The sequence below is a fragment of the Gopherus flavomarginatus genome, chromosome 21 (assembly GCF_025201925.1).
Source record: "Gopherus flavomarginatus isolate rGopFla2 chromosome 21, rGopFla2.mat.asm, whole genome shotgun sequence".
In the NCBI taxonomy this organism is placed as follows: domain Eukaryota; kingdom Metazoa; phylum Chordata; order Testudines; family Testudinidae; genus Gopherus; species Gopherus flavomarginatus.
In genome coordinates this window covers 12,253,175-12,280,183 of record NC_066637.1, presented here as the reverse complement: position 1 = coordinate 12,280,183, position 27,009 = coordinate 12,253,175, and the positions used below count along the sequence as shown (strand labels likewise).

General features: G+C 51.8%; 1 protein-coding gene across 2 annotated transcripts in view; it reads right to left on the bottom strand.

Annotated features, from left to right (window-relative positions):
* Positions 1-25,321, bottom strand: part of DISP3 (dispatched RND transporter family member 3) — a 58,667-nt gene extending 33,346 nt beyond the window's left edge. Inside the window, exon 1 of one of the 2 annotated variants that reach the window (XM_050931878.1) lies at positions 25,286-25,321. In XM_050931878.1, the coding sequence (XP_050787835.1) occupies positions 25,286-25,288 (3 nt within the window). In that variant the 5' untranslated portion in view covers positions 25,289-25,321. Of the gene's footprint in view, positions 1-24,840; positions 24,937-25,285 lie in introns of those variants that run through there. The other variant, XM_050931879.1, reaches the window with a different exon arrangement.
* Positions 25,322-27,009: the final 1,688 nt, after the last annotated feature.

Genomic DNA, 27,009 nt, shown 5'->3' with positions numbered 1-27,009 from the left:
ATTGTCACAACACATTAAATCCCAACTCGTCAGCCACAGATGCCTGGATTGTTCCGCCCACCTGCTGCGTCTAAGGAGGGAACAGTTGGTTCGGCAGCCATGCACACGAGTGTGTTGCCTGCCTGCTTCCACCAGCCTGAACGGAGCTGTGCCCAGCTCCCACCCTTGCCCCTCACGCTGCTCTGCTCCCTCAGGGTGAGGAGGCAGGGGACATGGCTGATGTCCAGACAGCCAAAGAGCCTCCCTTTCACCAGACTCTTAGTGCATATCTGACGGTGCAAGGGGACTCGGGCCAAAAGGGGGGCACTGGAGTCTGCCTCACAACCTCTGCTCCATTTCCCCATCGTAAAAAGCAGCAGGTCCAACACTATCCCTGGGGCAAGGCAGCAAAGGGGTGTCTCAGAGCATTCAGGAAGATCCTGGACACGACAGAGGGAGTGGGGCTGGGTTCAGGGTCAGCTAAGGGGTTATTCAATTTCCAGCGTGCATATTCCAGAACCAGGCAGGGCACCCTTGGGTTTTACTGCACATCCATGCAGTACGACACGGGGTTGAGGCCCTGGGGAAAAGCCAAAAGCAGATTAACAACACTGAGCAGAAAGGCCAGTGTTGCTCACATGATCAACTTCAAGCCAGCCCCCCAGCCAGCCAGTATTTGTGTATGGGTGCTGGAGATCGTAGGTCCAAACCCTGCTGACGACCCATGTGGAGACGATGCTATAGACATGCAATTACATTCCTCTGACCTCCCTTCCCACTGCCCAGACACCCCACCTGGGCCCCCATTTCCCTCCGAGGGGATGGGAGTACTGCAGGACCCAGCCAAGGGCAGGTATAGAATTTTTTTAAAATAATCTTTGTGAGAAAGAGAGGTAAAAAGCTATAATCATTCCGCATTTATTGAGCTTCTGAGGGAAGGTGGGAAAAGCCAGTAATCCTAAACAGGAGTGTCTGTGCGTGACAAGAAAGGGAAGAGGGGACACAGAGAGAGAGAGAAACTGACATGGTAACAGTGCAGGAGGAAAAATAATCACACCCTCTTCTTTTTTGACCAAAGCCCAGTAAGCTGCAATCTGAGGCCACGTCTACACTACAATGTTCGGTCGATTCACGTTGCATCAGTGTGCAGCCGCTGACTGTTGTCTATTGCTCGGGTGCATGCCCGCTTGGCTGCTTACATCAGTGCTGTGTGTACTCACAAGTGGCTGTGTCAATGGAAAAAGCCGTGCACCATGGTAGGTTTTCCAGCATGCCCCATGCCACTGGCTGGCGTGAGCCTCGTGGGACATTTTCACAGGGCTTCTGTGAGACACCAGCAATTCGCCCAGGGATTTGCTAGGAACCAGGGGTCAAGTACACACAAAGCCGGTCCTTCCATCCCATGATGCAGGGCATTGGGGGACAGCTACTGGAGGACTTTTAGGATGGACACAAGTAAAGCAGCATCTGCACTTGCACCGCGTCGACAGAAGTCATTTGGAGAGGTGGTGTTATTGCTTCACTGAAACGGGGGGCTTACATCAGCAGGAAAGCAATTTAGGCAGAAACGCATGCACCGCGAGCTGGAGACAAATCGATTTAGGTCGACCTAACTTTGTAGTGCAGATCAGGCCTGAGGCAGGATATCAGATGTCAAGATCTCCACCCTACCCATTGCTTCTAGCCCAACTGGGGCTGGGAAGCTGCTTATAACTGGGAAGCTACGTTGTATCCCTTTCTAGTGACACCTCCTCTTACCAGAGGTTTGGGGCCTTTATTAGCGTAAATCCAGAGTCACTCCACGAATGCCAATGGAGTTCCTGCTCCAGGATGACACATCCCAGTGTAAATGAGATTGGAGTCTGGCCCCTGGGTGGGATCCAAAGGGAGTTGCCTCCAGAAGGTGGATTGGAAGGGAGGGGAAAAGGCAGGAGGATATAAGAGGGGGGTGAGATCTTCAGGGCCTAGCCTCTGCTCCTAGGGAAAAGGAAGGACCTGGAGGAGGGCCTGGTTGACAACAGAACAATTCCTGCTCCTCTCTGCAGGTGGAGGGGCCGGCCAACAGGAGCATTTTCCCCTGGCTCAGCTCTGCACCTCCTCCTCTGCTCTGAACTCCCTTCAAAGGAGACTTCACCACGGGTGCGGGTGCAGAGCCAGACGCAGCCCAGCCTCACCCCTGGGACTCGGCTCTCACACAGCCCCTCATTGGTTCACGCCTGGGTCAAGATGAAAGCTGATCTAACCCCCGGCATGGCACCGAAGGAGATGGGTAGCATGACTCCAAGAGCAGAGAGCTCTGAGAGAACTGCATTTCCTCTGCTCATTACCACTCAGGAGCAAGCTAGCCTTCCCTCTGCTGGCTGCTGTGTTGTCTAGGGACTGCCAGTGCTCAGATAAGGCCGTGTTCCCTTTCCTTTAGCATCAGAGTCAAGCCAGCAGGCCCTGATCTCGCAGCCCTAGTCAAAGCTGGCTCCTGTGGGGACAATGCCCGCATCGGGATTGCAGGATCAGAGGACAAGGCCAGCTCAGGCTGCCGACACCATGCAGAGAAAGGGCTCACTCGGCCCTCCCTCACCAGCCATGGATCACGCGCCATGTGAGCAGTCACTCGCCAGCCAAAGAGAACCGCTTGCTGGCTGCAGTTACGCTGCTGCCGAGGCACACACGTGTCTCCTAAAGAGCCGGCACGAGAGGGACGGCAGCCCTGGAACCTAGGTGGCACTGGGCAGCTTGCCACATGTAGGGGGAAGGATGAAGAGGCACCAGCCAAACATGCCCAGGAGGGCCAGCTCCAGGCACCAGCAGAGCAAGCAGGTGCTTGGGGTGGCCAATGGAGTAGGGTGGCACGTCCGGCTCCTCGGCGGTAATTCCGCGGCGCGTCCCTCAGTCCCTCTCCACGAGGGAAGGACCTGCCACCGAATTGCTGCCGAAGGATGAAGCGGCGGGGTAGAGCTGCTGCCAATCGTGGCTTCCCCCCACCCCCCTGCTGCTTGGGGCAGCACAAACGCTGGAGCCAGCCCTGATGCCCAGACTAGGCACCGACACAGCGCACCCCTCGCGGAACGAAAACAGCAGGATTGGGAGTCTCTGGGGGCGGTTCTCTCTGCCACGGCGGCATCAGCAGGGATCTGCTTGGGAGGGCTGCACTAGAGATGGAACTAATGGGTGGCGCTGGGACCTTGATCAGATTTGGGCTTGGGTTAAGAGGCCAAACCAGGGCTAGGGTTAGGTTAGGCTTCAATGGCAGGGAATCTCCTGGGCTGTCATCCCCCTTCCAACTTTGGAACAACCCTGGACCCCAAAGGGTGGCTGAACTCCCTGAAACGAGGGGATGCGAGGCTCTGATTTGAGGACCCCCCTGCAGGCTCAGCTCCAGCTTGTCCTGTAGGATGCGGGAGGGGAGAGGAACGAGGAGACACATGGAAAAACAAATTGAATCCAAAAGCATGGCAGAAATGCACAGACGCCAAACATCTGTCATGCTCCCCAAGTTGCACACTCCATTCTTGACAACGTAGCTATGGCTTCCCTGCGCAGCTTGCTCGGCCTCGTTAGACTGCAAGCTTTTTCAGGCAGGGACCATTCCCCTCCGGATCCTTGCTTCCAGGCTGTATGTGGGAGTGGAGAGCTCTGGTGTCCTTCCCCAAGTTACATCATCCTGATTCTCCAGTGGCTTTTACACCAGGAATGTCCGAGTGCAGGGAGAAGCTCGGGAAGAATCAGAGTCGGGGGCCTTGTAGCCACACACCCATCCCCTTTTCTGTGGGGGGCAGGGGAATACCTGAAAACTAAACAGTCTCGCCACTGCCGCTTGGCACCAGGACACAAGGGATCACAGCTGCTGCCTGTAAAAAAAGGCACAAGCCCTCGTAAAGCAAACGCTAGTTCACCCTGCGGAGGAGGAAAATGCTTTTGTTCCCCTGGCACAGCCACCCCATCTGAAGGCCTGGATCTGCCTGTGAGCATGCCCTGCCCCACACCAGATGACCTCTGGGTGAAAAATCTGGTTTTCAAGCAGCTGCTAAACTCGCTCTTCCATCCCTCCTTCCCACAGCCCACCCGGCACAGTACTCCTCTGCGGCTGCTGCTCACTGCACTCCCACGCAAATGCACACTGCGTGGGCAATGCTCTGGCTTTCAGATCGCCTCTCTCATCCCTGATGCCCATTCCGGGCGGCAACCGGGAACTGGAAAAGGTAGCATGGAAAGGGACACGTCCAGCAAAGGGACGCAGGCAGAGGGGCTGACACAGAGCGTAGAGTTAGATGCTGTTGCTGAGTGGGGTCTCCTTGCATTTGTGATCTGAGCAACATGATGGCCATTCCAGTCAATCCCCGCCCCTTGCACTGACTTTATCCAGACCCCCAGCTGGAGAGCACGCAGGCTCCATTTCTGCTAGCCCTCTGCTTACAGAGCCAGCCTGCGGGACCGCACCATGGCAGAAGCCCCTCACAAGTGCCAAGCCGGTGCAAGTCACTGGTAAAGGGGTCTAGCGCCCACTTTGACCCAGCAAAGCCAAGCAGTGGAGAGTCGAGCCCTGTCCCTAACCCACTGGTTCCAGCAGTGGCAGCTTCCCCGCACATCCCACCAGCTCCCCGGGAAATCACTGGGTGGAGATCTCCCTTTGCTTCTGCTGAGCAGGGACTGTGCATCACACCCACCCCAATCTTGCCCAGACACATGCTCCTCTGAGGTGCCTTCCTCCTTCAGCCAGCTAAGTGCCACTTGAGGACAGCAAAAGCAGCAAAGAATCCTGCGGCACCTTATAGACTAACAGACGTTTTGGAGCATGAGCTTTCGTGGGTGAATATCCACTTCGTCAGATGCATGACTGCATCTTGAGGACAGTGAGAGAGGGAGAAAGATGCAGGTTCGGCAGCACAGCTGAGCTGGGAGTGAGCGTGCAGAAAACTATCTGCCCCAGGGAGCGTGTGGGGCGGGGACGAGTCCCTAATCAAGCAAATAAAAAGCCTTTGTGGTTCCTCAGCATCCAGCCCTATGGACCAGAGCCAGTCACGATTCAGTTCCATTCATCCTCCTGGGATGCCTGCCAAGGCTGCCAACAGCAGGGAGCTCAGCCTGCCACCTAGGAGGGGCTGGGACAGGCACATGGTCCTGAAAGCATCAAGAGGCTGAGCTGATGTAAAAGGGCCCAGCTCTCCTGAAGACAGTGGAGTCAATAATGCAAATGGGCACCAGCTGAGGATCTGGGCCTGCACCTCACCCACCAGCACAAGCAGCTCAGGGGATGCGTGTTCTGGGTTTGTGCAATGCACTGCACAGGGGGGTCTCGGTTCATGACTGGGGCTCCTAGGCACTGTGGTAATGCTAATGTCAATCTGGGTGGGCAGGAGAAGTCATGGCTACTGCTTGGACTCGCTCTCCAGTTTTGTAGACAAATAGGCACTACAGCATGAGAAGCCAAGACCCCACCATTGCGCTGCGCCCCATTCCCCTCTGTCTCACCCCTGGGGCTCATCACCTGCGCTGAGTGGGCCGCATCAAATGCTACCAGCGGGGTCTCACGCCCCTGCAGCATGGGTGTACGTGATGGCACAAGGGGCAAAGCCAGGCAGAACCAGGCCCACGGGTCCCTTGGGACCCGAATCCACTCAGATTCTAAAATCCGAACCTTACCGTTCTACCTGGGAGCAAGTCAACCTGGCATCGTGTTGCCACTTACCAGGCTGACTAATGGGTTAGTCAGTCATTTAAGGGGCTGCAGACCAGGGAAGCACCAAGCTCTGAGTCATTATTCCTCTAGCTCTGTAAGCATACCCAACTCCCAGCATACAAGAGGAGGCTGGGCCACATTGGTAAAACTCTTGCTGATTCCAGTCACTGGAGTAGGCAGAACCTGACCCTTCAGCTCGTGCCCCCAAAGATCTGCAAGCACTTTCATCAATTCACACCCAGGCCCAGCAAAACCTCCATGACTAAGGATGATTTCGAGTTAGTAAACGCTGGGATACAAAGCAAGTCATCACCTAGTCAGGGAGAGGCAGTGACAGACAAGGAAGCTAATTATACCTGACCTGACTAATTAATGCCAACTTTCAGATTAAAAAATCCTTGCTAGTGTTCCATTTCAATTACTCGGTTGCTCCTTTTACTGGAAAAGGGGAACTGTGCGCACCAGCGAGACAAAAAGAAACAGAGACAGAGAAAAAGGCTAGAAGTGGGAGGGAAAGACAAGTTCTGTAATATGCGAGCTCCCGATCGACAAAATAATTAAACTTCACATTCCCAGCCCCCCCGGGCAAAGCTTCTAGAGCCCAGCTAACCGTTCTGAGGCTGAATTCGTATTCCTGAAACTTCACAGAGTTGCTACAGGAGGCAGTTTTCAGCCTCTTCGTCATCTAAATAAAGTCTCTTCGGGGGGGCTTTGTGCCTTCTCACACAGCTTGCAAAATCATTTGATCAGGTGCCAGCTCAAAGAAGCAGCCATATCGCCGGGTGGAAGAGCCAACAAACCCTGTGTTGATGAGGTCCAGGGTCTTCTCTGGTCTCCACTGCCCCACACCAACACGACCATGGCTTGGTTAATTCATGAAGCCTCACAATGCCCTGTGAAGTAGGGCAGTGTCACCCCCCTTTCACCCATGGGGAAAAGGAGACACACAGAGGGGAAGGCTACATTTTGTGAGCATCTCTAACAGGAGACACCAAGCATTGGCTTTTCAGAAATGCTGAGACCCCCCTGGCATTGTGGGGCTCAGCAGGGGCACCAGCTGGGACATGTCCTATTGTTGTTAACAGGGATACTCACATGCTTAAAGTCAGGCATGTGCTTAAGCACCTTGCCGAATCAGGGCCCAGGCCTCCTGAAGCCCTGTGCTGGAGCCACCCATCCATCCTTCCCCCAGCTGTTGCAAGCCATGCAGATTCTCTCCTCGTACTGTACATAGGCGCTGACTTTTGATTTTGCTGGTGGGTGCCCCACATCAGCTCCGCCCCCTCCCCTGATAGCCCCTCCCCGAGTGCCTCCTGCTCACCACTCATTCCTTTCTGCCCCCTCCTGCCTTAAGGGCAGTGGGGGGAGAGGGGCAGAGAGGAGCAAGTAGTGGGGCATCCCCACTCAACAGCTGATGGGGGCGCAGGGCCATCCGCGGACCAGCTGATTGGCAGCCAGCCCCAGGCCACCGGAGCAGCAGCCCCAGGGTGCTGAGCAGCTCCCACTTTGGTACTGAACTATGCAGCTCAGAGACAAGGCGTTAATCAATTGTTTTTCTTGGCTCTTTGCATTTCCGTTCGCTCCAAATGCTTTGGAAAGATGCACACAGGCCCCCAGGCACTTTACAGATCAGAACGACATCAAGACACCCCAGCAGCACGCTGGTGTCGGAACTGCCGGGCGATGATGTGGACACGGGTTTGCTGGGAGAGAAGTCAGAGGAAATGAATTCCACTGGATTTTGCTTTTTTTCTTAAAGGGGCCATCCTCCGCCATCTGAAGACCACGGAGAGGGAGGGGGGCAAGACTTCACAACGGGCCATATGCAAGAGGGAAAGTTGACTAAACTCCCAATCCTTCTGCAAGGGATCAAGCATACACACACCGCTAATTAAGGCCTTCTCTTTCAAACCAATAACCGTCTCTGTCTCACCTTTGCCCTCACTTTCATTTCCAACCTGCCTGGCGTGCTGCATGGAAAGTTTTCAGCCTGGTTAACATCAGCACAGCTAGAGAGGGAAGAGGCCAGTTAGATCTAAGGTCTTGTCTCCACCAGGTAAAAAGGCTGGCTAGAGCATTTGTAGTTTGCAACACCTGTGATACCCTTGGTAGCCACATACAACTGCCATCCCAGTGGTTTTACAAGTGGTGACTGGACCTACTTGAAATTACACACAAAAATCCTACACTAAAAGGACAATATGGTTGCCAAGTCAAACCCTCAGAAGTTAGGAAATGCTAGAATTAAGGTTGCTTGTGTAACCTTAATTCAGTCCCCTTGTGTGTGCTCTTTGATAGTCTTTAATGTCATGTATCACGTGCTATTTTTTCTACAGGTTCTTTCCCTTAGTGTCCTGGATGGATGGTGCTCAGCGATTCAATATTTTGTTTTTCCACTGTGCGGTCCCAGGTCTTATTTATGGCACACTAGTCAAACACTGCTCTGAGGATAGAATTGTTAGCGTCCTCCCAGACTTTCCTTTGGAGCTCAGAGCTGTAACAGCCGAGTGCTTCGCAAACATGAATGGAGTTGTTTTCACAGCACCCCTCTGACGTGAGGGGTGGTATTATCCTCATTTTACTGATGGGGAACTGAGACCCAGATTAAGGTCAAAAGTATCCGCTAATTTTGGGGTGGCTAAACTGAGACACTTAGGACCTGATTTTTTCCAGAGTACTTAGTGTGACATTTTGGGGTATGTCTGTACCAATGAACCTGAAGCAAGGTGTGGCCTGTGGCAGCCCAGAGCTGCGATTGCAGGGAAAGTCCTGCTCAGCCCCAGGCTGGAAAAAGCCCAGCGCAGATGGAATCTTCAGAGCAAATCTAAGAAATCTGTACTGAGCATGTGAGAAGTGGGATTTTTCCTCCCCACAGATTTTATAACAGCCAAATGTGGGTGGATTTTCACAGGGACAGCAAAAGACACACGCATGACACAAAGCACCCGCCTACCAAGTGTCGAGTCGCTGCTCCAAAGCATGAAGGTGTGAGAGCTCTTCAAAGAGAGTCACCAGCATTTTTTTTTTAAACATGGGGAAAACGATGCATTTTTTTCCTCTCAAGAGCAGCTGAACCATTTGGGCAGAAATTAAAAACAAACCAAAAAAATAATGATCAGCCTGAGGCAGACACTTGGCATGGAAAATTTCAGCCCAAATGATTAAAATCTGGCAAAGTTATAAAAAACCAAAACCAGGGTCTTATCATGGGAAGTGTCAGAGAACCTTAGCAGGCAGTGCTATCAGCCCTACCTGGAATATCCTGCTCCAGCGGATTGTTCACTAGACTATGAGTCAGGAGATTTGGCTTCTGTTCCCCGCTCAGCCACTGATGTGCTGTGTGACCCTTGGGCAAGTCATTTCACCTTGCCTTGCTGGTCTTGTCTATTTCTGCATCTGTACAGCACCTAGCACCAGGGGGTCTTGATCTCCATCGAAGCCTCCGGGCACTACCACAGCACAGAGAATAAAATCGAGAGCAGAGTATAATCCCACCCCCTAGAGAGCATTTCACATCTTAAATGACACTTGATCTTAGGAAATCAGATGGAGGTTGGCTAAGAAAATTAATCGTGTGGCTCTCTGGGCTATTGCAACTAATTATTGGGGGCGCTGAAACAAAGCACCTTGGTTTTAATCATACAAAACCCCTTCTGCCGTGTTTGCTACTGGAGTTATTTATGTATTGTTAATGGTAAAGCCTCACTGTGACTCAGGCTTGTGGCACATGGCGTCAGTCCACACTGTGAGCCCCTCAGCTTGGATAGACAGACTTGTGTTAGTGGGGCTCGCGCTAGGGCATGAAAAGCAGCTGCACGGACCCTGCGGCACCAGCAGCGGCACTGGCTAGCCGCACAAGTTCCCGTCTGGGGCCCTCCTGCTGTTTGGATGCAAAGGAGAGCAGCTAGGTCAATGGAAGACTTCTTCTGTAAACATCGCCACATCTGCACCAAGGCTTAGGTCAGCTTAACTACAGCACACAGGAGCGTAGACTCACAGCACAGGTGTAATTCAAGGCTCGCACTGGAACCGCTTACCCTGGTGCGACATATTTACACGCCCATGTAGCTACACTGGTACAACAACCCCCAGTACGGGCCTGCCCTCAGACTTCAGCCATTGCCTCAGCGGAGCAGTGACCCAGCCTCACACACAAATCAACCGTTTCTTCTTTCCATTTGTTTTCTGTTTGAGATAGCTCTGCCAGTTCCAGGCGCCCCCTCTGCTGCCCAGGTGTGGAAGGCATGAGATGACAGTAACTTGTGGTGGGAGGTGCGTACGAGCCACATACATCAGCCATCCCTCATTCCAGGCACAATTTAACCTCCATTCTGCATGGACTAGAAGGTCTCACTTTTATTGCTATCATTTACTGACACCAGAAATGCCAGACTCCAGCCATCAAGGTTAGAGGGGACGTTATCGGTGCTAGAAAATTGATCCCAATGGCACTTTAACAGCACTCAGCTCTTCTATGGCATTTTCCATTCCTAGAGCTCAAAGTGCTTTGCAAAAGGGTGTAGGGGTTGGCATAGCCATTTTACAGATGAGAAAATGGAGGCACAAAGAGGGGGCAGTGAGTTGTTCAAATCTCATAAGGCAAGTGCGTCTGTGGTATTTATCCACCCCCATAACCGCAGAATCCTGAGGGCCCCCCCCCCGTCTTCTATGTAGTTGTCCTCACTGTACTCCTGAGAAGTAGAAAAATTCTACTACCCTCTTTTTACAGAGGGGAAACCGAGGCACCAAGTGGTTGAGCTGCTTGCCCAAGGTCACACAGGAAGTCTGTGGCAGAACAGGAACTGACTGCAGTTCTCCCAAGTCTGAGACTAGAGGCCTAATCCCTGGGCCATCCTGCCTCTCAACTGCCCCAATCATTCTCTTGTGTCTCTGTGTACCCCACTACTCAGTGCATGTCTGTGGTATCACCTTCTCCTGGCTGGTCCACAGAGGATAAGAGTCTCCTACACCTACCAGGTGATGGAGTTATCCCTTGAACTCAAGTGAAGGAGACTCATGCTTCCAGTGCTGAATTCATTCCTTGGTTCGTTCCCCAGTGACCCCTTTTCATGACAAATCACTACAGCTGCTTTGGGGGTCACTGGGACAAAGCCTGCCCTCAGTGAAATCAACGGGAACGCTCCCTTTGGACCCAGGAGGGTTCACATCATCCTACACTGAGGTCCTGGCAGTCTGCAGGACAGGGTCTAAGTAGGCTCAGTATCCCCTGCTGGGCTGCCCTCCCCCTTAGAAATGTATTCAGCCAGCAGCTTCCCTCACATGGAAACCTGACACTTCCAGAATTAGATCAATTAGCACTAATTTCTCATCTTCCCAGGATCAGGGAGAAATCTGGAAGCAGAGGCGTAAAACCCAGAGACTGGAGTGCCTCCAGCACCACAGCTCTGGCCAAACACGGGAGGGAAGCAGCATCATGACTCACCGAAAACTTCCCCAGGGATGGGGCGGGGTGGGGGGGGAAAGAGGGTGCTTTGGTGCTTAAACAGCACATCTGCAGCTGCCCTGCCAGGACAAGAGCTTAGAGTTCTGACCAACTGTGCCAGCCACGCAGAAACACACCAAGGGCTCCCACGGCTCAATGGGCACAGCCCTACAGACCGTTTGCACACGGTGCAGGAGGGGACAGACGGGTAGAATGAGGAAACATGCTTTAGTGGCACCTTGATCTCTTTTAGAGCCCAAGATCCTTCCAATGCAAACAGGGGCTGCTGCAAAGAAATATTCCCAGGCATTTGCCTGGCTAGCACCTGAGAGAGAGGGGCATGCTGCCGGGTGGGGCAGGTCCTGGGCTGCAGCACTGGCGAGGGTGCTCCATAGGGTGTGGGAGCTGCTGGCCAAGGAGGGCTGGGAAGGCAGATGAAGAAACAGGATTATGCTCCCTCTCCTATACCCCCCCACACACACCCCTGACACCCACTAACTGTTGCTGATAAAAGTTTGTGCTGATTCCCATTAGCATCAAGTCACATGCTTTCCCCTTCATTCCGTTAGGGGTGCTGCGTGGAAGAGAAAATCATCCTGCAGGGAGCCCAGCTTCTGCAAGAACCACATTGATTATGGGCCAGGCTGTGGTGGCAAAATGCCCCTACCCAGATGGGATGGGCCTTGGCCAACCTGAGATCAGCATGGATCTCCCTGCCAGGCCAGTTCTGCAGGGGACAAATAACTTCCCAGCCTCCCTTTCTCCCCTACCAAACACACACACACACACAATTACAGGGAAGCTTCCCAAGTCCAGCCACAGAGTTTTCCCCTAGTCCCTATGCAGTGCAATGACCCAGCCCAAGAGAAATAAACAGAGTATACCACATGGTACCCGAGGGGATCTGCCCATAGGATGCACCCCACACACCCCCTCACAGAGCCCTTCATAGGCTGAGACACTGCTTCCTCTTCTTATTTAAGGCCAGAGGCAAATGCTGCACTTAGCCACGAGGCCATCCTCTGAGGAAGGCAGAGGAGTGAGAGTCAAGACAGACCTGTTGTGTCTTCCTGCCTCTGCCACAGGTTCTCTTGCAAGGCCTTGGACAAGTCATTTAAGTGAATGTGCTGCAACTTCCACCATCTGTCAAGCCTGACATACTTGTTGCTCTTTAAATTCTATCCATTCAGGGCCGACTTCCAGCTGGTGTTGGCCCAAGGCAGCAAAGAGAACTGGCTGGCTGTGCAAGGTGCAGACATGGACAACCTGAGCTCCCCCAATTCCTACTGAAGCCAATGGGTGCTGTGGATGTCAGGCCCCTCAGGAAGTCAGGCCCTTGGCTTGCCTCAGCAGAAACACTGGAGCCACCCCCCAGCTGGGACAGAGGAGTAGAATGGACGGAGGCAGCATTGGTGGGCATGGGCCTGATCCAGAGGACACTGAAGTTGATGGGCTATATGGGGCCAAACTCGTCCCGCTGGAACTGTATTGACTTCACTGGAGTTGTGGCAGAGGTGAATTTGTGCCAAAGATTTTAGGTCAGTAGGGATGTCTTAACCCAGTGAGTTCTGAATCACGGGAGACAAAACAAAGAGGCTTTTCCCATTGGAAAGGTCATCCCAGGCTTACCATCTGTGCTACTCCAAGCCTCGTTCCCAGTAATTGGGATCTAAACAAGGTCCATCGCTTCACTGCACCAGTGACATGGCGAACTGCTCTGTGAAGTGTCCAGAATAACTACACAGCGATTTTCACAGAGGAATTCACTCGGTGTAGTGGCAGCAGATTTACAAGACGGCGGCTTCTTCTCTACAGATTAAGCAGTTCCGTCGGAAATAAAACGTTTACCTGCAGATGTATCGTGCTCCTGAATGGTGCTTTATTGCTGTGTATGATGCTGCAGAATCTTTATTGCGCTCTGTGCCCGGATGTATAGACACTAGTGACCAAAGAGAAAGAGCAACACCCAAGACCACAGCCTCTCTCTAAGCAACATGCATGACCCACTAGAGCCGAGACATGGGGGTTGGTAATTAGGGGTGGGGATGGCTGATCTCAGAACTTTGAATTCATTTGTGTAAAAATGATGGATGTCAACATGCATTGCAGGCTCCAAAGGCACCTCGGTGGAGGGAGAACTCCCAGAAATAGCTATTTAAATGCCTGCATGGATCCTCATACAAGTCTGAAACTAGCTAGAGTACAAGCCACTGCAAAAAATCCTAGTGGGTGCGGAGACACAAGCATCTCTCCCCCCAACAGGCCCAGTACCAGGGTGTTCTGAGCCTGCAGCAATTGGCAGCAAGCACCAGAGAGAGCCGCGTTCTACCTGCTTTAAGCAATGGCACAGGGGCTACAGAAAAATGGATTTGGCTTTCGAAACAAGCTTCGGCCTGGGCTGTCCAGATTCTCAGACCCCAGTTGAAATGGAGTCCACTGTTTTAGTGAGTCCCTTTCATGCTCTTGTGGGCCTGTCTCTGCCTTTTCATTTCAACTCAGCCAGAAGAATTGGCTTGGAGATTAAACTCTGCGCAGGAATCGTTAGTGGGAGAGCAAGTGCAGGGAGAGAAGCGGAGGAAGGAGGAGGAGGAGGAAGCTTCAAGAAAAACTGTTTGGGTTGGTTTTGATGTACAAGCAGGAGAGAGGCTTGCGCTTCACTTCATGCCTTTTAAACCTTCCCACAGGCTAGAGTTCAATGGCAGCTCCCTCTTCCCAGGGAGGCGGCTTGGCTTGTTTAAATAAAGAGAACAAAAAGCCCTTCCTTTGATCGGGGGAGTGGGGGTTGCACATGTGGCTGTTCCCTGAGTAAGGGGGAGAATCAGGATTTGTCAAACTCTCTCTAAACCAGCACTAAGAAGCAGATCACTCGACAGACAAGGATCAGCAAGCCAGCACATAGCAGATCTCTCTCAGAGCAGACAACACTTTGCATTTCTAGATCACATCCTCTTTTACCAGAGACTCTGCAAACCTTTCACTAACACCTAGTAAGTTTTGCAGCCCCCTTGGTAGGGTGTGGGGATTATACCCGACTTTACACATTACTAAACGAACACACGAGGGACTTGCTCCTGCTCTCCCTGAATTCAGTCAAAGCTTCTGGTGACTTTAGCAAGAGCAAGATGAGGCCTAGCGGACTATGGCTCAAATGATCAAGTAGCCCCAGATCCCACCTGCCTTGGTTCTCAGGTACCCAATTCAGAACCTCGGGCATGATTTTCAAAAGCAATGGCACCCATTGCTTCAGTGACGGGAGGCCCAAATTGGGAACTTCAAAAATCAGTAGCCATTTTTGATATATTGACCTGTGTGATCTGCCCAAGGTCACACAAGCTGGTGGCAGACCCTAAACAGGAGCCAGGAATCCTGACACCCCTCCAAAGGCCAGGCACAACAGAGAGTAAAACAGCAATTAAGCAAAACTTTGTTACGCCTAGACCCAGATTTCCTTCTTCGCTGTCATTCTGCAAATCTAAGGCTCTTTTCGGTACAGTTTGAGGGGAGCTGGCATGACTCTAGCCATGTATTTTTGTAGCTAGACTGTGAACGAAACATATCAGACCAAATGATCCTTGGATTGAAAGTGCCATGAAAAGGCAACGTATTATTATTTATTCAATTCACCGCTGGCGTAAGCAGGTGCAACTCCCTTAAAGTCAATGGAGCTGTGCCCACTTGTGCCGATATCCAAGCTGGGCCATAGCATGGATAGAGATTTCCATTCAGAGGGCGGGAGAAAACAGAACGGGAAGAGAAGAGCCCATGCAAAGGACATGACGTGGTCACGTGACAGTCAGCAGCTGATCAGAACATTCTACAGGTATCATAAGGGCTGGTAATCCTGATGAGCATCCTGTCGGGGAGACAGTCACTCAAAAGGAACACCCGGAACAAATAGCATCCCACCTCTCCGCAGCTGCACAGAACCTCCCTGGGCAGCCTGGGATAAGTCCAGCCAGAATTCCCTCGCCCCCAGGTGGCAGGCTGACAGAGACACAAGGGCCTGGTCCTCGACATTAATCCTTCAACACAGCAGCAGCATGGCCAGTTGGTGCTCTCCTGATTCCCAGATATGTCTCCTCTTCCTCCACTGCAAACACCCTGCTGACACAGCAAGGAGTGCTCCCTCACATGCATGACCTGTGGTGTGATGTGGATCATGACCACCCTCTCCCTTTAACAGCACTGAGCACTTTACAGACTATTTCTCTGATTAACCCCATCAGCAAAAAGTAGCATTAGCTCCCTTTGCAGGCTGCGAAGGAGACTCAGGCAGGGTTGGTAGGTGGCTTGCCCAAGGTCAGTCAGCAGAGCTGGGATCTGAACTCTAGACCCAGGGCTAATTAAGAGCACAGAGGACTCTCGTACCAGCTACACAAGTGCCAGGCAAAGGCATGCTGGGAAGGAAGAGAGTGGGAAACTGCCAGCAAACACCACTGACACCCATTACTCAGGACTCTGCTACACCATGATAAAAGGGCTGGATCCTGAGTTCACATATCCCATGTAAATCCAGAGCAACTCCACTGATGTCACCGGACCTACACTGGAGCGAGTGAGATCAGCATCTAGCCCCAGCTGCAGTAACATCTAAGCCCTCGAGTCCAGAGTGTGCAAATAAATGATTCTCACCTCTGACTTCCCTGCATAAAGAAACAGTTACTCGGAGCGATCAGCAGCTTAAAATAAAACCACACAGAGGACTGTCAGAGCCTCTCTTTTCATCCCCTGCATGCACAGCCACCTCCCCACCTCCACAGAGTCTATGGAACATGAACTGCCTTCAGTTCATCAGGAATGTTCTCTATTAACAAGGTTTGGCTGAGATCAGAAATTAATGGTGCCAGCTCACGAGTCTGATGCCTTAAGGCAGATGGCGGGGAAAGTATTCCAGCCCAGCTTCCCCCACCTCCTCTCCCAGCAAACAGAGAACTCTAGACAAAAATAAAGGGGGCAGGTGTCCAAGGTTACAGCCATCTGTGGAATTCTGATGTCAGTATCGAACATACGTGAGGGCCCCTGATCTGTGCCATGAGCACTCTGCTCTGAGCCCCGGGGCCTGTAAAACCCTCCCTCTCTCGACTCCCAACAGGCCTTTCGGCTGATTGCAAGGGCATGGGACTGCTCAGAGGTCTTTGCTGGGTGCCTTATTCACCCTCAGCTAAGGAGAGTGAGGCCCTGCTAGTCTCAGGAAGGAAGACAAGGAGGCAATGCTGCTCCCGTCAAAGGCAGTGGGGTGGTACCAATGACCAGGAGGACCAGGTCCTACATTTGGGGAATTACCGCCGAAGCGGGGGCCCCCCATTGCCAAAGACCCCAGGCCCCCGGCATCCTCTAGGCGGCCCTGCCTATGAGGTGCTGAGCACCCAGTGATGTCAAGAGGCATTGGGAGCGCTCAGCACACCAGGGATTGAGGTGGTTACTCTATTCACAGAACATCAGGCTCTCTTGGGGGGTTGACTAAGGTATTTCTAAGACATCAAGCACTATGGGATCTGAGCTCAGCCCCCCTTCCCCACCGTAAAGCGTTGTCAAGGGGAACTGTTCGCTGCTGAAAGCCGAAGGTGGCAAGGGAGGAGTGGGTGAAGCTGCCTCCGAGATTTGAGATGCACAGAGCAGTGCCACCTACCGTTACAGTTAAGAACTCAGAGCTCCAAGATCAGGAAGGTATAAACTCCAGTCAAAGGCTGTTAAATCCTAACTCTGCTCCTTGTCCCAGCTGCTGTCTGAGTAGAACCATTTACTCGAAAGACCTATGGAAAATAAAGCTAATCCACACGCCTTAATAGACAGAAGTGCAGGCTGGTGAACGCAATATAAATCACTCATATTCAGTAATAACCGTAGCCTGCTGATTGTCATATTCCCATCCCATGTAATTCTACTCAGCCGGCCACACTCTTACTCACCCAAGGATCAAATTAATATCACAATGGAAAAGCTGGACATTTCTACATAACTGGGCCAGAAATGAAGCGAGATTCGACTCTTTCATCTCTGATGAACAGTAACTCACAAAGCCACAGCTGTCTATGCTGCATGGAAGCCAGAGTCTCTTCCCAAATAGTCTCTTCCCGAGTAGGAGGAGATGTGGTACCTGTTTGTTCTGCCAGTTCCAAGAATAGCACCATCACACACCAGCTGCAAAGCCATAATCCCAGAATCACACCTACACACCATGCTCCTTTTCCCCAAACCCACTGACAGCCCCATCAAGTGATGAGCCTCTTGCATCTGATCTATGGGGCCATCATGAACCCGAAAGGCGCAGTACCAGTATTATCCAGCACCACCTCTACACCTTCCCATCCCTCCCCCAAAAATAAACCTGTAATGCTATCACCAGGTGTTTTTCCTCCCCACTCCTGAGCTAAAAAGCAACTACTTACTCATTCCTTCCCTGCCCCACCCACCAAGCTCTGAAATGCTGTTCTCACAAGTGAAATGGACATGCTGGGCCTCTGTCACAAGCCTTGTAGGCAGACATCCAGGCAGTTTTGCTGCCCATTCGGGTTTCAGTCTCCAGTCCTTTCCATTCCACCCTTATTACCTTGAAACAGTGGGACCAACCCTGACCCCATCAAAGCCTGCAGGGGAAAAGCTCCCACAGTTCAGCCTGAAATGTGTGTGTCACCAGTATTGCTGCCACAGAGACAATGAGCCATAGGGCAAAAAGGGCCATTATTCACAGGAGAAGCAAGACCCTGGATGTACTCAGAGGAGCAGGTATCCAGCTACCTTCATTAGTAGATCCCACTCCAGCCACAGCAGGTTTCCAATTAATGAAACTGTTGCATTGCTTTTGAACAAAGCCACCCCCTGCCACCACCATCTCAATTAGCTATCTGCAAAGAGCTGGCATCTGGCCAGAGACTGGGACCAGGAAGGGACTGGACTATGGATTCCAAGCCTGCTGGACAAGCCACAGAGCTCAAGGCCTGTGTCTCGTGCACCTCCAGGACAGAAGTCTGAATGGGTCAGAGTATAGCGTTCAGAGATGGAAGAGCCTATCGGACACCAGCCCCAGACCACCCAATCACACTCCCGCTGAAATTAATGGCAAAAACAGTTTTAATGAGAGCTGGAAGAGGCCCCCAGACTGGATGCATCAGGTGTCTTAGCCAAAAGGCCAAGAGGAGCCATCCTTGCAATGTGAATCGACTTCCACCACATATAATGCCGCCACCTTCCAGATGGATGGCACATCTGTTCAAGGCAGTGCAACTAAACAGTCAAACCACCTGAGAATCACAGTTCTCAAGAGCTAATGCCCCCATTCAGGGACCAGATTCTGCTGTCTTCACTCAGGCCTACTGGAATCACTGGAAGTGTTGCCTGAGCAAGGATGGCAGACTCAGGCCCCAAATTGTTTGTTTGGATCCATGCACAGATGAATGGCTACATTATTACTGTATTTTCTTTTTCTGAAGCAATTCCAAATACAAGAGGATTAAGAACCCTGGAAGCCTCTATTCTGCTCACATTTCCTCAACCAACCCCATAGGAGCTCCTGAAGCCTGCAAGCATAAAACAAGCCCAGGGACCAGATACAGCTTGGATTATACAATATACTGAGCGACAATCCAGTGGCGATTTGTTAAACAAGTAAAGGAATATCAGGAAGCAAACCAGATCCACAGGTGAGCCCCTTTCTAAAGGGTTGGCTGTTCTATTCAAAATGGGACACAGAAAACGTATCCAGCCCAGCACAGATCTAGGTCTTCTCCTGGGTCAAACAAGATTGTCAAGTAGGAACTAAGAATTCTAGGTTTCTACATCTGGGGGCTCTGGTTTAATGAATGGAAAACTGTCGTTTAAAACTAGTCTGTTCTTTTGGATCCTTTTCCAAACCCCATTGGGCTCCCTAAGAGACATTCCACTAGCTTTGCTCATGATTGGTGTTATTGCAGCGCTGACACACCCCAACCAAAATTAGGCTGCCAGAGAGCCAGACCCACACACACACTCACACACAGTAAGAGACAGTCCCTGGGCCAACAAGTTTACAATCCAATTGGCTTCAGAAGAGTCCCTTACCTGGTATTACTTTAAAGGGGCGGAATGTGCATATTTTAGGCCCCACTGCAACAAAGCTTCTAAGCACATGCTTGAATCCATTCTTATTTACTAATGCACAGGCTTAACTTCAAGCCCCGAGCATGTGCCTAAAGTTAAGCACGCACTTAAGTGGAATGGAGTGCAGAGGATCAGGGGCTTCACTTCCAGTGACAAAAAAGGGCATAATCCAGCACGGAAAAAATACGCATCCAAAAACCAATCATGTTTTCTTGAGACAACCTAATATTTCAGCCACTCAGATGCATTCTTTTTTTAGCCTTTATCCAGTGGCTGGAGCAAGAATCTGATCTGTTTTTCCGCTCAATGCGAGTTTTTAACTCCTCTAAAGGGATGCTTCGAAGGACTAGACTGCTTCTATTTTTGTCGCTGGTTTAGCATTTTTATTTATTTCTTCCCCCCCAAAAAGAAAAAGCCCCACAGATCCTACGCAGTCAAAATTACATACCTGTGGCTTGTTTTGACAGTTTTGTTGTTTTGTTTTTTTTAAAAAAGATCTGTATCCCCCCCCCCCACACCATGTGTGTTACTAATTGGTCTTTATATATTATTCTGCATGACTCAGTGTGATGCAGAGATCTCACAAAAAAAACTTCCCTCCTGGTGCTGCAGAGGTGTATTAATGACAGCACCAGGTACCATATCATCACCAACGCTCTTACAGTAACCACCGGCTCCCGGGTCAGAAAGGGATCTAGCCACATCTAGATCTTTAATACATTGCCTTCAATAGGATGGCTCCATGCTCATCGTTAAGCACATGCTTATGTATATTCAGAATCAGCACTGCAGAACCCAGCCCAGCTCCCCCAGAAGTCACTGGGAGCCAGATTGGGCTTTTAGTGCCTACGGTCATCTTCATGTTCTTCGGTTACTAATTTAGGGCCAGATTCCACCCCCCTGACTTGTATTGGGATTGATTCACAGCCCTTTGAAAGCAATGGCACTTCAGTGAGTGCTGAGTCACACCCACGGCGTAGTTCCTTACTCCTGGAGTAGCCCCCGCCCTGAATTCAGGAGTACGGTGCTCCCAACGTGAATAAGGGAGGCAGAATCTGGCCCTCGGAAAAGATGTTCATGAGAACTGTGACCAGACAGGGGGTCGTGTGACACAATCCCCCTACCCGCACACATAGACAGGCATATAGGTGACTATGTGAAAAAATGAGGGCAGTGCCTGCTCCTCTTGATAGAAACAAAGGAGACAAGTAGTAAATGGGACTTCTCCCCACTGAGGCGCCCGATCCCAAGACCCACAATTCCCACTGTCTCCGTCTGCCAAACCAGCAACAGCTGGGGATGCCACACAGATCCCTCTCATTCAAACTTTGCTGGCCTTAGCTCTGAAAACAACTTACATGAATACTAGATAAGCCTATAGAAGAGGAGAGTTAATTACCAGGTACCTTTCACCACCAATCCTGTATCTATAGTTACAGGCTTTTAAACAAACAATGGATAATAAAATAAGCCTATAAAACAAATCAAAGGAGAGAAATCATACGCTCTACACAGACAAACATAACAGGGTTTGATTATTTTTTTTAACGAATTAAACTGTTGAGTTCTAATTTTTGTCCTTGCTTGATAAGATTAGAGGATTAAACCAACTTTATGCTAAATGCTCCCTGTTAAGAGAGCCACGCCAGGGTTTATTGTGCGTTGGCACACACAGATCGCAGCAATATCACTCAGACTCACAGTCTGCCCAACTGTAACTTCAGAAATAAAAATCACGACTTATCCAGATATTCCAGACATATAGATAGATGGAGATATACCTATCTCATAGAACTGGAAGGGACCCCGAAAGGTCATCAAGTCTAGCCCCCTGCCTTCACTAGCAGGACCAAGATTTTGCCCCAGATCCCTAAGTGGCCCCCTAAAGGACAGAACTCACCACTCTGGGTTTAGCAGGCCAATGCTCAAACCACTGAGCCAGGGTAAAAACTCCAATCCCACTCTGCTTTCAGGGGAGGTTATTCATTAAGCACTTGTACACAACAGGCAAGTTTTTATACAAGCAGTGGGGTTTTTATCTTGGATAATTGACATCATAAGAGGATTTTGGAGTGGCGAGGGGGAGGTAAACTGCCTGACACACCCCCACACCATCTGCCCCAATCCACAGCAACAAATTAACAGCCCTACGTAATCACTCACAATACCACACACACTACCCCTACACACTCATACCATACAAAGCATTAAAATGCTCACCCTCCTGATCTGCAGCCAATGAACGATCAACACTCAACTGTTCAAAGTTCTCCCCTAAGTGATCACCTCTTCTCACCCGCCTCACAGGGGTGTTTGTGGGGCTTAATGTTCATAAAGCATGAGAACTTTGGATGGAATCAACCATGGATGATAAAGGGCAAAGCATTATTTTTAAGAACAGGTAATAAAACCTGTGACCATCTCTAGACAAACCAAGTAGAGGCTTTGTCCACATTAAATCATTTAATTCTGCAGTACTCCTAATACTAAATATAGATGGTCAGGTTCTCCTGCCCTTACTCACCGTGAGGTGCCTTACACACTCAGATCAAAGGGACTATTTGCAGGGCAAGGTATCTCTCATGTAGGTAAGAATGGCAAAATCCAGCCCAGAAAGCTAAATCTAGCCATCGTGTAACGAGTGACTTCAGTTTTGTTACCCCAGGGATGAATTTGGCCCCACATACTGCAGAAACGGAATCATATTCTTCATAGCAGTGGCTGACTGGAACAATACGGATACTATTTTCCAGTCCCCAGTCAGGAGGGCACATATTGTGCCATTACACATTGTTTTGGGCCATTGGTCCTTTAGCTTTCCCCAGCATGTATCTAGGGCAGGGGTAGGCAACCTATGGCACGCATGCCAAAGGCGGCAAGCGAGCTGATTTTCAGTGGCACTCACACTGCCTGGGTCCTGGCCACCAGTCTGGGGGATGCTGCATTTTAATTTAATTTTAAATGAAGCTTCTTAAACATTTTTAAAACCTTATTTACTTTACATGCCACAATAGTTTAGTTATATATTATAGACTTATAGAAAGAGACCTTCTAAAAACGTTAATATGTATGACTGGCACACGAAACCTTAAATTAGAGTGAATAAATGAAGACTCGGCACAGCACTTCCGAAAGGTTGCCGACCCCTGATCTAGGGGAAACAGTCAAAAATGGTGATGGCTAGTTTCCCCTTGCATGATTTTTCTATAAGATATGAATTGCCTGTCCCCAAGGAAGTGTTCCCCTCATACGAACGGCAGTCTTTGCAAGGAGAGTGATGGGGGTGGGGAGCAGATCTTTCACCATATTGAAGAGACTCGTTCCATCTGTTGTCTCTCTCACCAACCCACGTCTGTATTATTCCAGGCTCTGAGCCCATCAACCTATAAGTCTCTGCAAGGTGCTAGAGAGACTGGCTTGATGTTTCTAACCTCTGAAGATGTTCCAAGTATGATAAAAGAAATCCAGCTATTGAAACGTTTTCCCACAATGCAGTTACTGTGTTGCTAGGTTTCCATCCAGATACAGCCTAAAAGAGCAATCAGAGAGAGAGAGGCGCTGCTGCTGTGGATAGCTTTATCAGTGCTTGACAGGGGTGGTAGGGAGGAGTGGGATGGAGTGGTCCTGAATAAAGTTTGGTCTCATATGAAATAACACAACCAAGTTCCAAAATCTAATCCCACTTTTGGCTAGACTTTTTTTTTTCCTTTCATTGAGTTTGGTAGGTTGGTACATTACATGTGTGCGTATTTATTCCATCATCTGGAGTGTATTCTGATTCAAGAACAACAGCAGCAAATTGATAGACTGATCCCCCTAACACACACCTACTCACCCTCTTTCACTGATCCTGCATCCTCCAGAGGCAAAACCGAGCATGCACCAGGCTGGTTTTAAAAGGCTCTGATTTGCCGGTATATTACATTAAACCCTAACAGACTTGGTTCAGCTGTCAAAATGCTATCCTAGTAATTGCATAAGCAGAAGCAACATAATTGGCATGCTACTGCCAGGAGAGTACAAGGGTTTCTTTGTGTGGGAAACAAATGGAACAGGACAGAACCAGGGCTCAATGCAGGACATGTGTAGCATCCTGCACCTGTCCTAATGGAGGGCTGATTTTCTCTCATTCCCATATGCCCCCATTCACCCAAGGCCTCTTTCCTAGCCACCCTGGAGGCCGATTCTCAAAAGAGCCCAGCTCAGAGCAGTTCCCTTTGTTTTCAGTGGATGCCCAGCACTTTGGAAAGTCTGATCCCTATAGCCCAGCCCTTCACATGTTAATAATAAACCAGAATAAACAGTAAAACCCTTGGGGGCAGGAGCTCTCTCTGTTCTGGGTTTGTGCAGCACCTAGCACATGGGGTTCTGGTCCATGACTGAGGCTCCCAGGAGCTACAGTAATATAAACAGACAACAAAACAATACACAATAATCCTCAGAAACAGGTCTAGTTTGGGGGGCACACATTGCTCTCCTGATGAAGTCACTGCAATGGAAGACCAGGATTAGCAGAACTCAAAGTAACAGACACTGGGTTTGCTAACCTAGGGCTTGGGCATCTACTCTCATTTGTAACCTCAGGATAGAACTGTCCAAGGCTGGGCCCCAGCCTGGGGCTTCAGCATCTGCACTGCATTATGCAGGCAGGAGTCCAACCATCCACATCCCAGACATCCCACCATGTGGCTGCTGTAGCCCTTTGTTCATGGTGCTGGGTGGGAAAACTTCCCTGCCCACCAAACCGAACTGTCCAGAGGACAAAGGAAGCCAGCCCATGGCTGCTCTGGGAGTCTGCCCAAAACACAAGTCCACTAAGGGCTTGAACCCTGGGTGTCAGCTTGTCTCAGGCTCCGACCCTCCACTCTCATGGGGTCTTGGGTCCAAGCCCAGGTTAGCAGGATGTGTGTGTTGAGGGAAGGTGGTAGGGGGAGAGAAGGCTTTAGCTGGAGTTCAAACCCTGGACTCATGCCCTGAGCTCTGTTAGGGTAAGAGGGGAGCAGATTGACTCACAACTGCTGCTGTGGGGTTCTTACGCCATCCTCGGACACATTGCTGCGGGCCACTGCCCGAGACAGGACCCTGTCCTAGCTGCACTTTAGGAGCTGCCAGTCTGGATCAGATCTCCGTATTTACACACACGCTGTGCGCCCCCGGGACCCTCTCCACCCTGCACCAAGCCTCCCGCCCAGCCTGGGACACAGAGCGGCTCGGTCCTGACACTCCGCTTGGAGCGAACAGAAAGATCCCGCCGCAGCCCCAGCGCTATCGGTGCATGACAGAGTCACCGCCCGGGGAAACTCTCCTTTGGGCCAGTTCGGGACCTCTCCAAAGCCCGCCCGGAGAGCGCGCCGCACGCACCCCGGCCCAGGGACTGATCCGCGGCAGCCAGCGCAAGCCCCTGCCGTCCCTCGGCCCTGCCAGACTCAGACCCCGCAGCCCAGCCCCACCGGGACCATTCAGAGCCAGCTACGGGGAGGCAAGTGACCCAGAGGGGCCTAAGGGGGCGGCTGGGGCTCGGAGCCGGGACAGGAGGGGTCCTGTCCGCCATCGGACGCAGCTGGGTCCCGAGCTCCTGGGTCCCCCCCAGCCGGGACACCCACCCCCGCTCCCTCAGCCTTGTCCCCTGCACCTCCGGACCCCTGCGCGGCGTGGGGGCAGCGCTTACCTCGGCCCAGCCGGTGGGAGCAGCCGTGCGGGTGGCCGGAACACAGCGGTGGGCAGGGGCGAGGCGCTCTTCTCGGCGGGCGCCCGGCCACCGGGCTGCTGGATCCCCCCCGCCCCGAGCGCTACGGTGCCCAAGAACCGGGGCTCCCCTTCCTGCCGCAGCACCGGAGCGGGCTTGTTCCCCACCGCCCCCGCCTGGCACAGCCCGGACCGAGGGCACCCGGAGCGCACCGGCTCCTCTGGCCCTGACCCAAGGCACCGGGAACTCACCGGCTCCTGAGCCGCCCGGCGCACGCACCCCGCGCCCCCGGAGCGCACCGGCGCACGCACCCCTGGAGCGCCCCCGGAGCCCCACCAGCCAGGAGCGTCTCCCCAGCACCCAGCCCAGCGAGGCGCCGCCGCCGCCTTTTATTGCCGCCCCGCTTTGTTTTGGTCTCGGCTCCTACCATCGCTTGCCGGCCCGCAGGGGGGGGGGGCGCTGAAATCAGGCCCCCGCGCGCCCCCTCCGCTCGCAGCCCCCCTCTGCCCGCGGGGTGACAGCAGTGCCGGGGCTCAGCCGGCGCCGCGCCGCGCCCGAGGCGTCCTGCGCTGCGGCTTGGCTTTCCTCTCCCCCTGCAGGGACTGCAGCCTTGGTTCAGCCGAGCTATATCTGCTGCCGGCAGAGGCTGGCGCCGGGGCAGTCGCGAGTTGAGGCTTGGCGGGGAGGGTGCTTTGCTGCACCTAGGCTGCGCTTCCCAGTCCTGCTCCTTACCCAGCCTGCCTGGCCCATCCTCCTGCGCAGGGCGGCGGGGCTACACTTCTCGTGTTGGCTGCCTGCGTGCGGCAGCGAGCCGCTCCCCCGCTGAGATGGGGCAGCCTTCCCCTGCTCCAGCACTGGCAGTCACAGCAGCGCACCGCAGGTGCCCTGCAGAGGTGTTTCAGGCCTTCCTCATAAAGCAGCTGGCTGTGGACACCTTAAGAGGCGCTGTGCATTACCAGTCCCTCCCTTCTGCTCTTCGCTCCCCCGGTTAGACTTTGCACCCATCACTTAGTGCTTAATTTGTGCCAGGACTGAGCCCCAGCACCTCTGGGCTCCGTTGTTCATAGCCCCGGCGCCTCTGGGCTCCGCTGTTCAGAGCCCCGGCACCTCTGGGCTTGCGCCATCAGTTATGAATACAAAAAAATTGTTTGAACCCCAGCATCTCTTTCATTCCAAAGTAGGCACTGCTTAGCCTCTGGCTCAGCTACCTCCCCTGTAAGTGAGGGGGACTTTTCCCACTTCTGCCTTTCTTTTGAGACTCTCAAACCCACTTCCACACTAGTGAAGGAAGCTTCACAAACACCCCATAAGAACAGCCATACTGGGTCAGACCAAAGGTCCATCTGGCCCGGTATCCTGTCCTCTGACAGTGGCCAATGCCAGGTGCCCCAGAAGGAATGAACAGAACAGGCAATCATCAAGTGATCCATTCCCTGTCACTCATTCCCAGCCTCTGGCAGCTCAATAATGTTCTGAATCTATCCTGAGCCATCAGATGTTGCTTTGAGGCACAAAAAAGGATTGATGACCAGCATGGTTTCCAGAACTTCACTTCACCCTGTTCAGCTTGAGAGGACTCCTGACAGCTATCACTGGAACACATGAGCCTCCACACCACATCCCCAGGGAAGGCAATAATATTACCCCTGTTTTATAGATGAGGAGACTGAGGCACAGAGAGGCTACATGACTGACTCAAGTTCACACCAAAATTCCTAGTTCTGACGCAGGCTGGAACCCAGATCTGCTGGGCTTTAGCCACGAGACTCTTCTGCTGAATATTGTGAGGATTTGCTAGTTAATGTGCAGAAAGGGTTGAAAGGGTTAAGTGTTTGCGTTTCTATTACTGGCCACTGTTGGCAGGCAGGCCACTGACAGCGTAGCAGGACCACCCACTTGGTCCTATAGGGCAGTTCTTACTTACAGGGCCTCTAATTCTGTTGCAACAGTCTCCTCTCCCAGAGGGTGCGGATGGCAGGAGAAGCAAGTGGGAGCACCCTCTGTTGGGGTAGGAGTCCCACTTGCACTCTGCAACTCTGGTATAGTGAGTGCCCTTTCCCTGTACCTCACTGCTGCCCATCAGACTCCCTCTATCTCAGAGGATGGCAGAGAGGACAGAACTTGAAGGACAGAGATTTCTAGAGCAGTGAG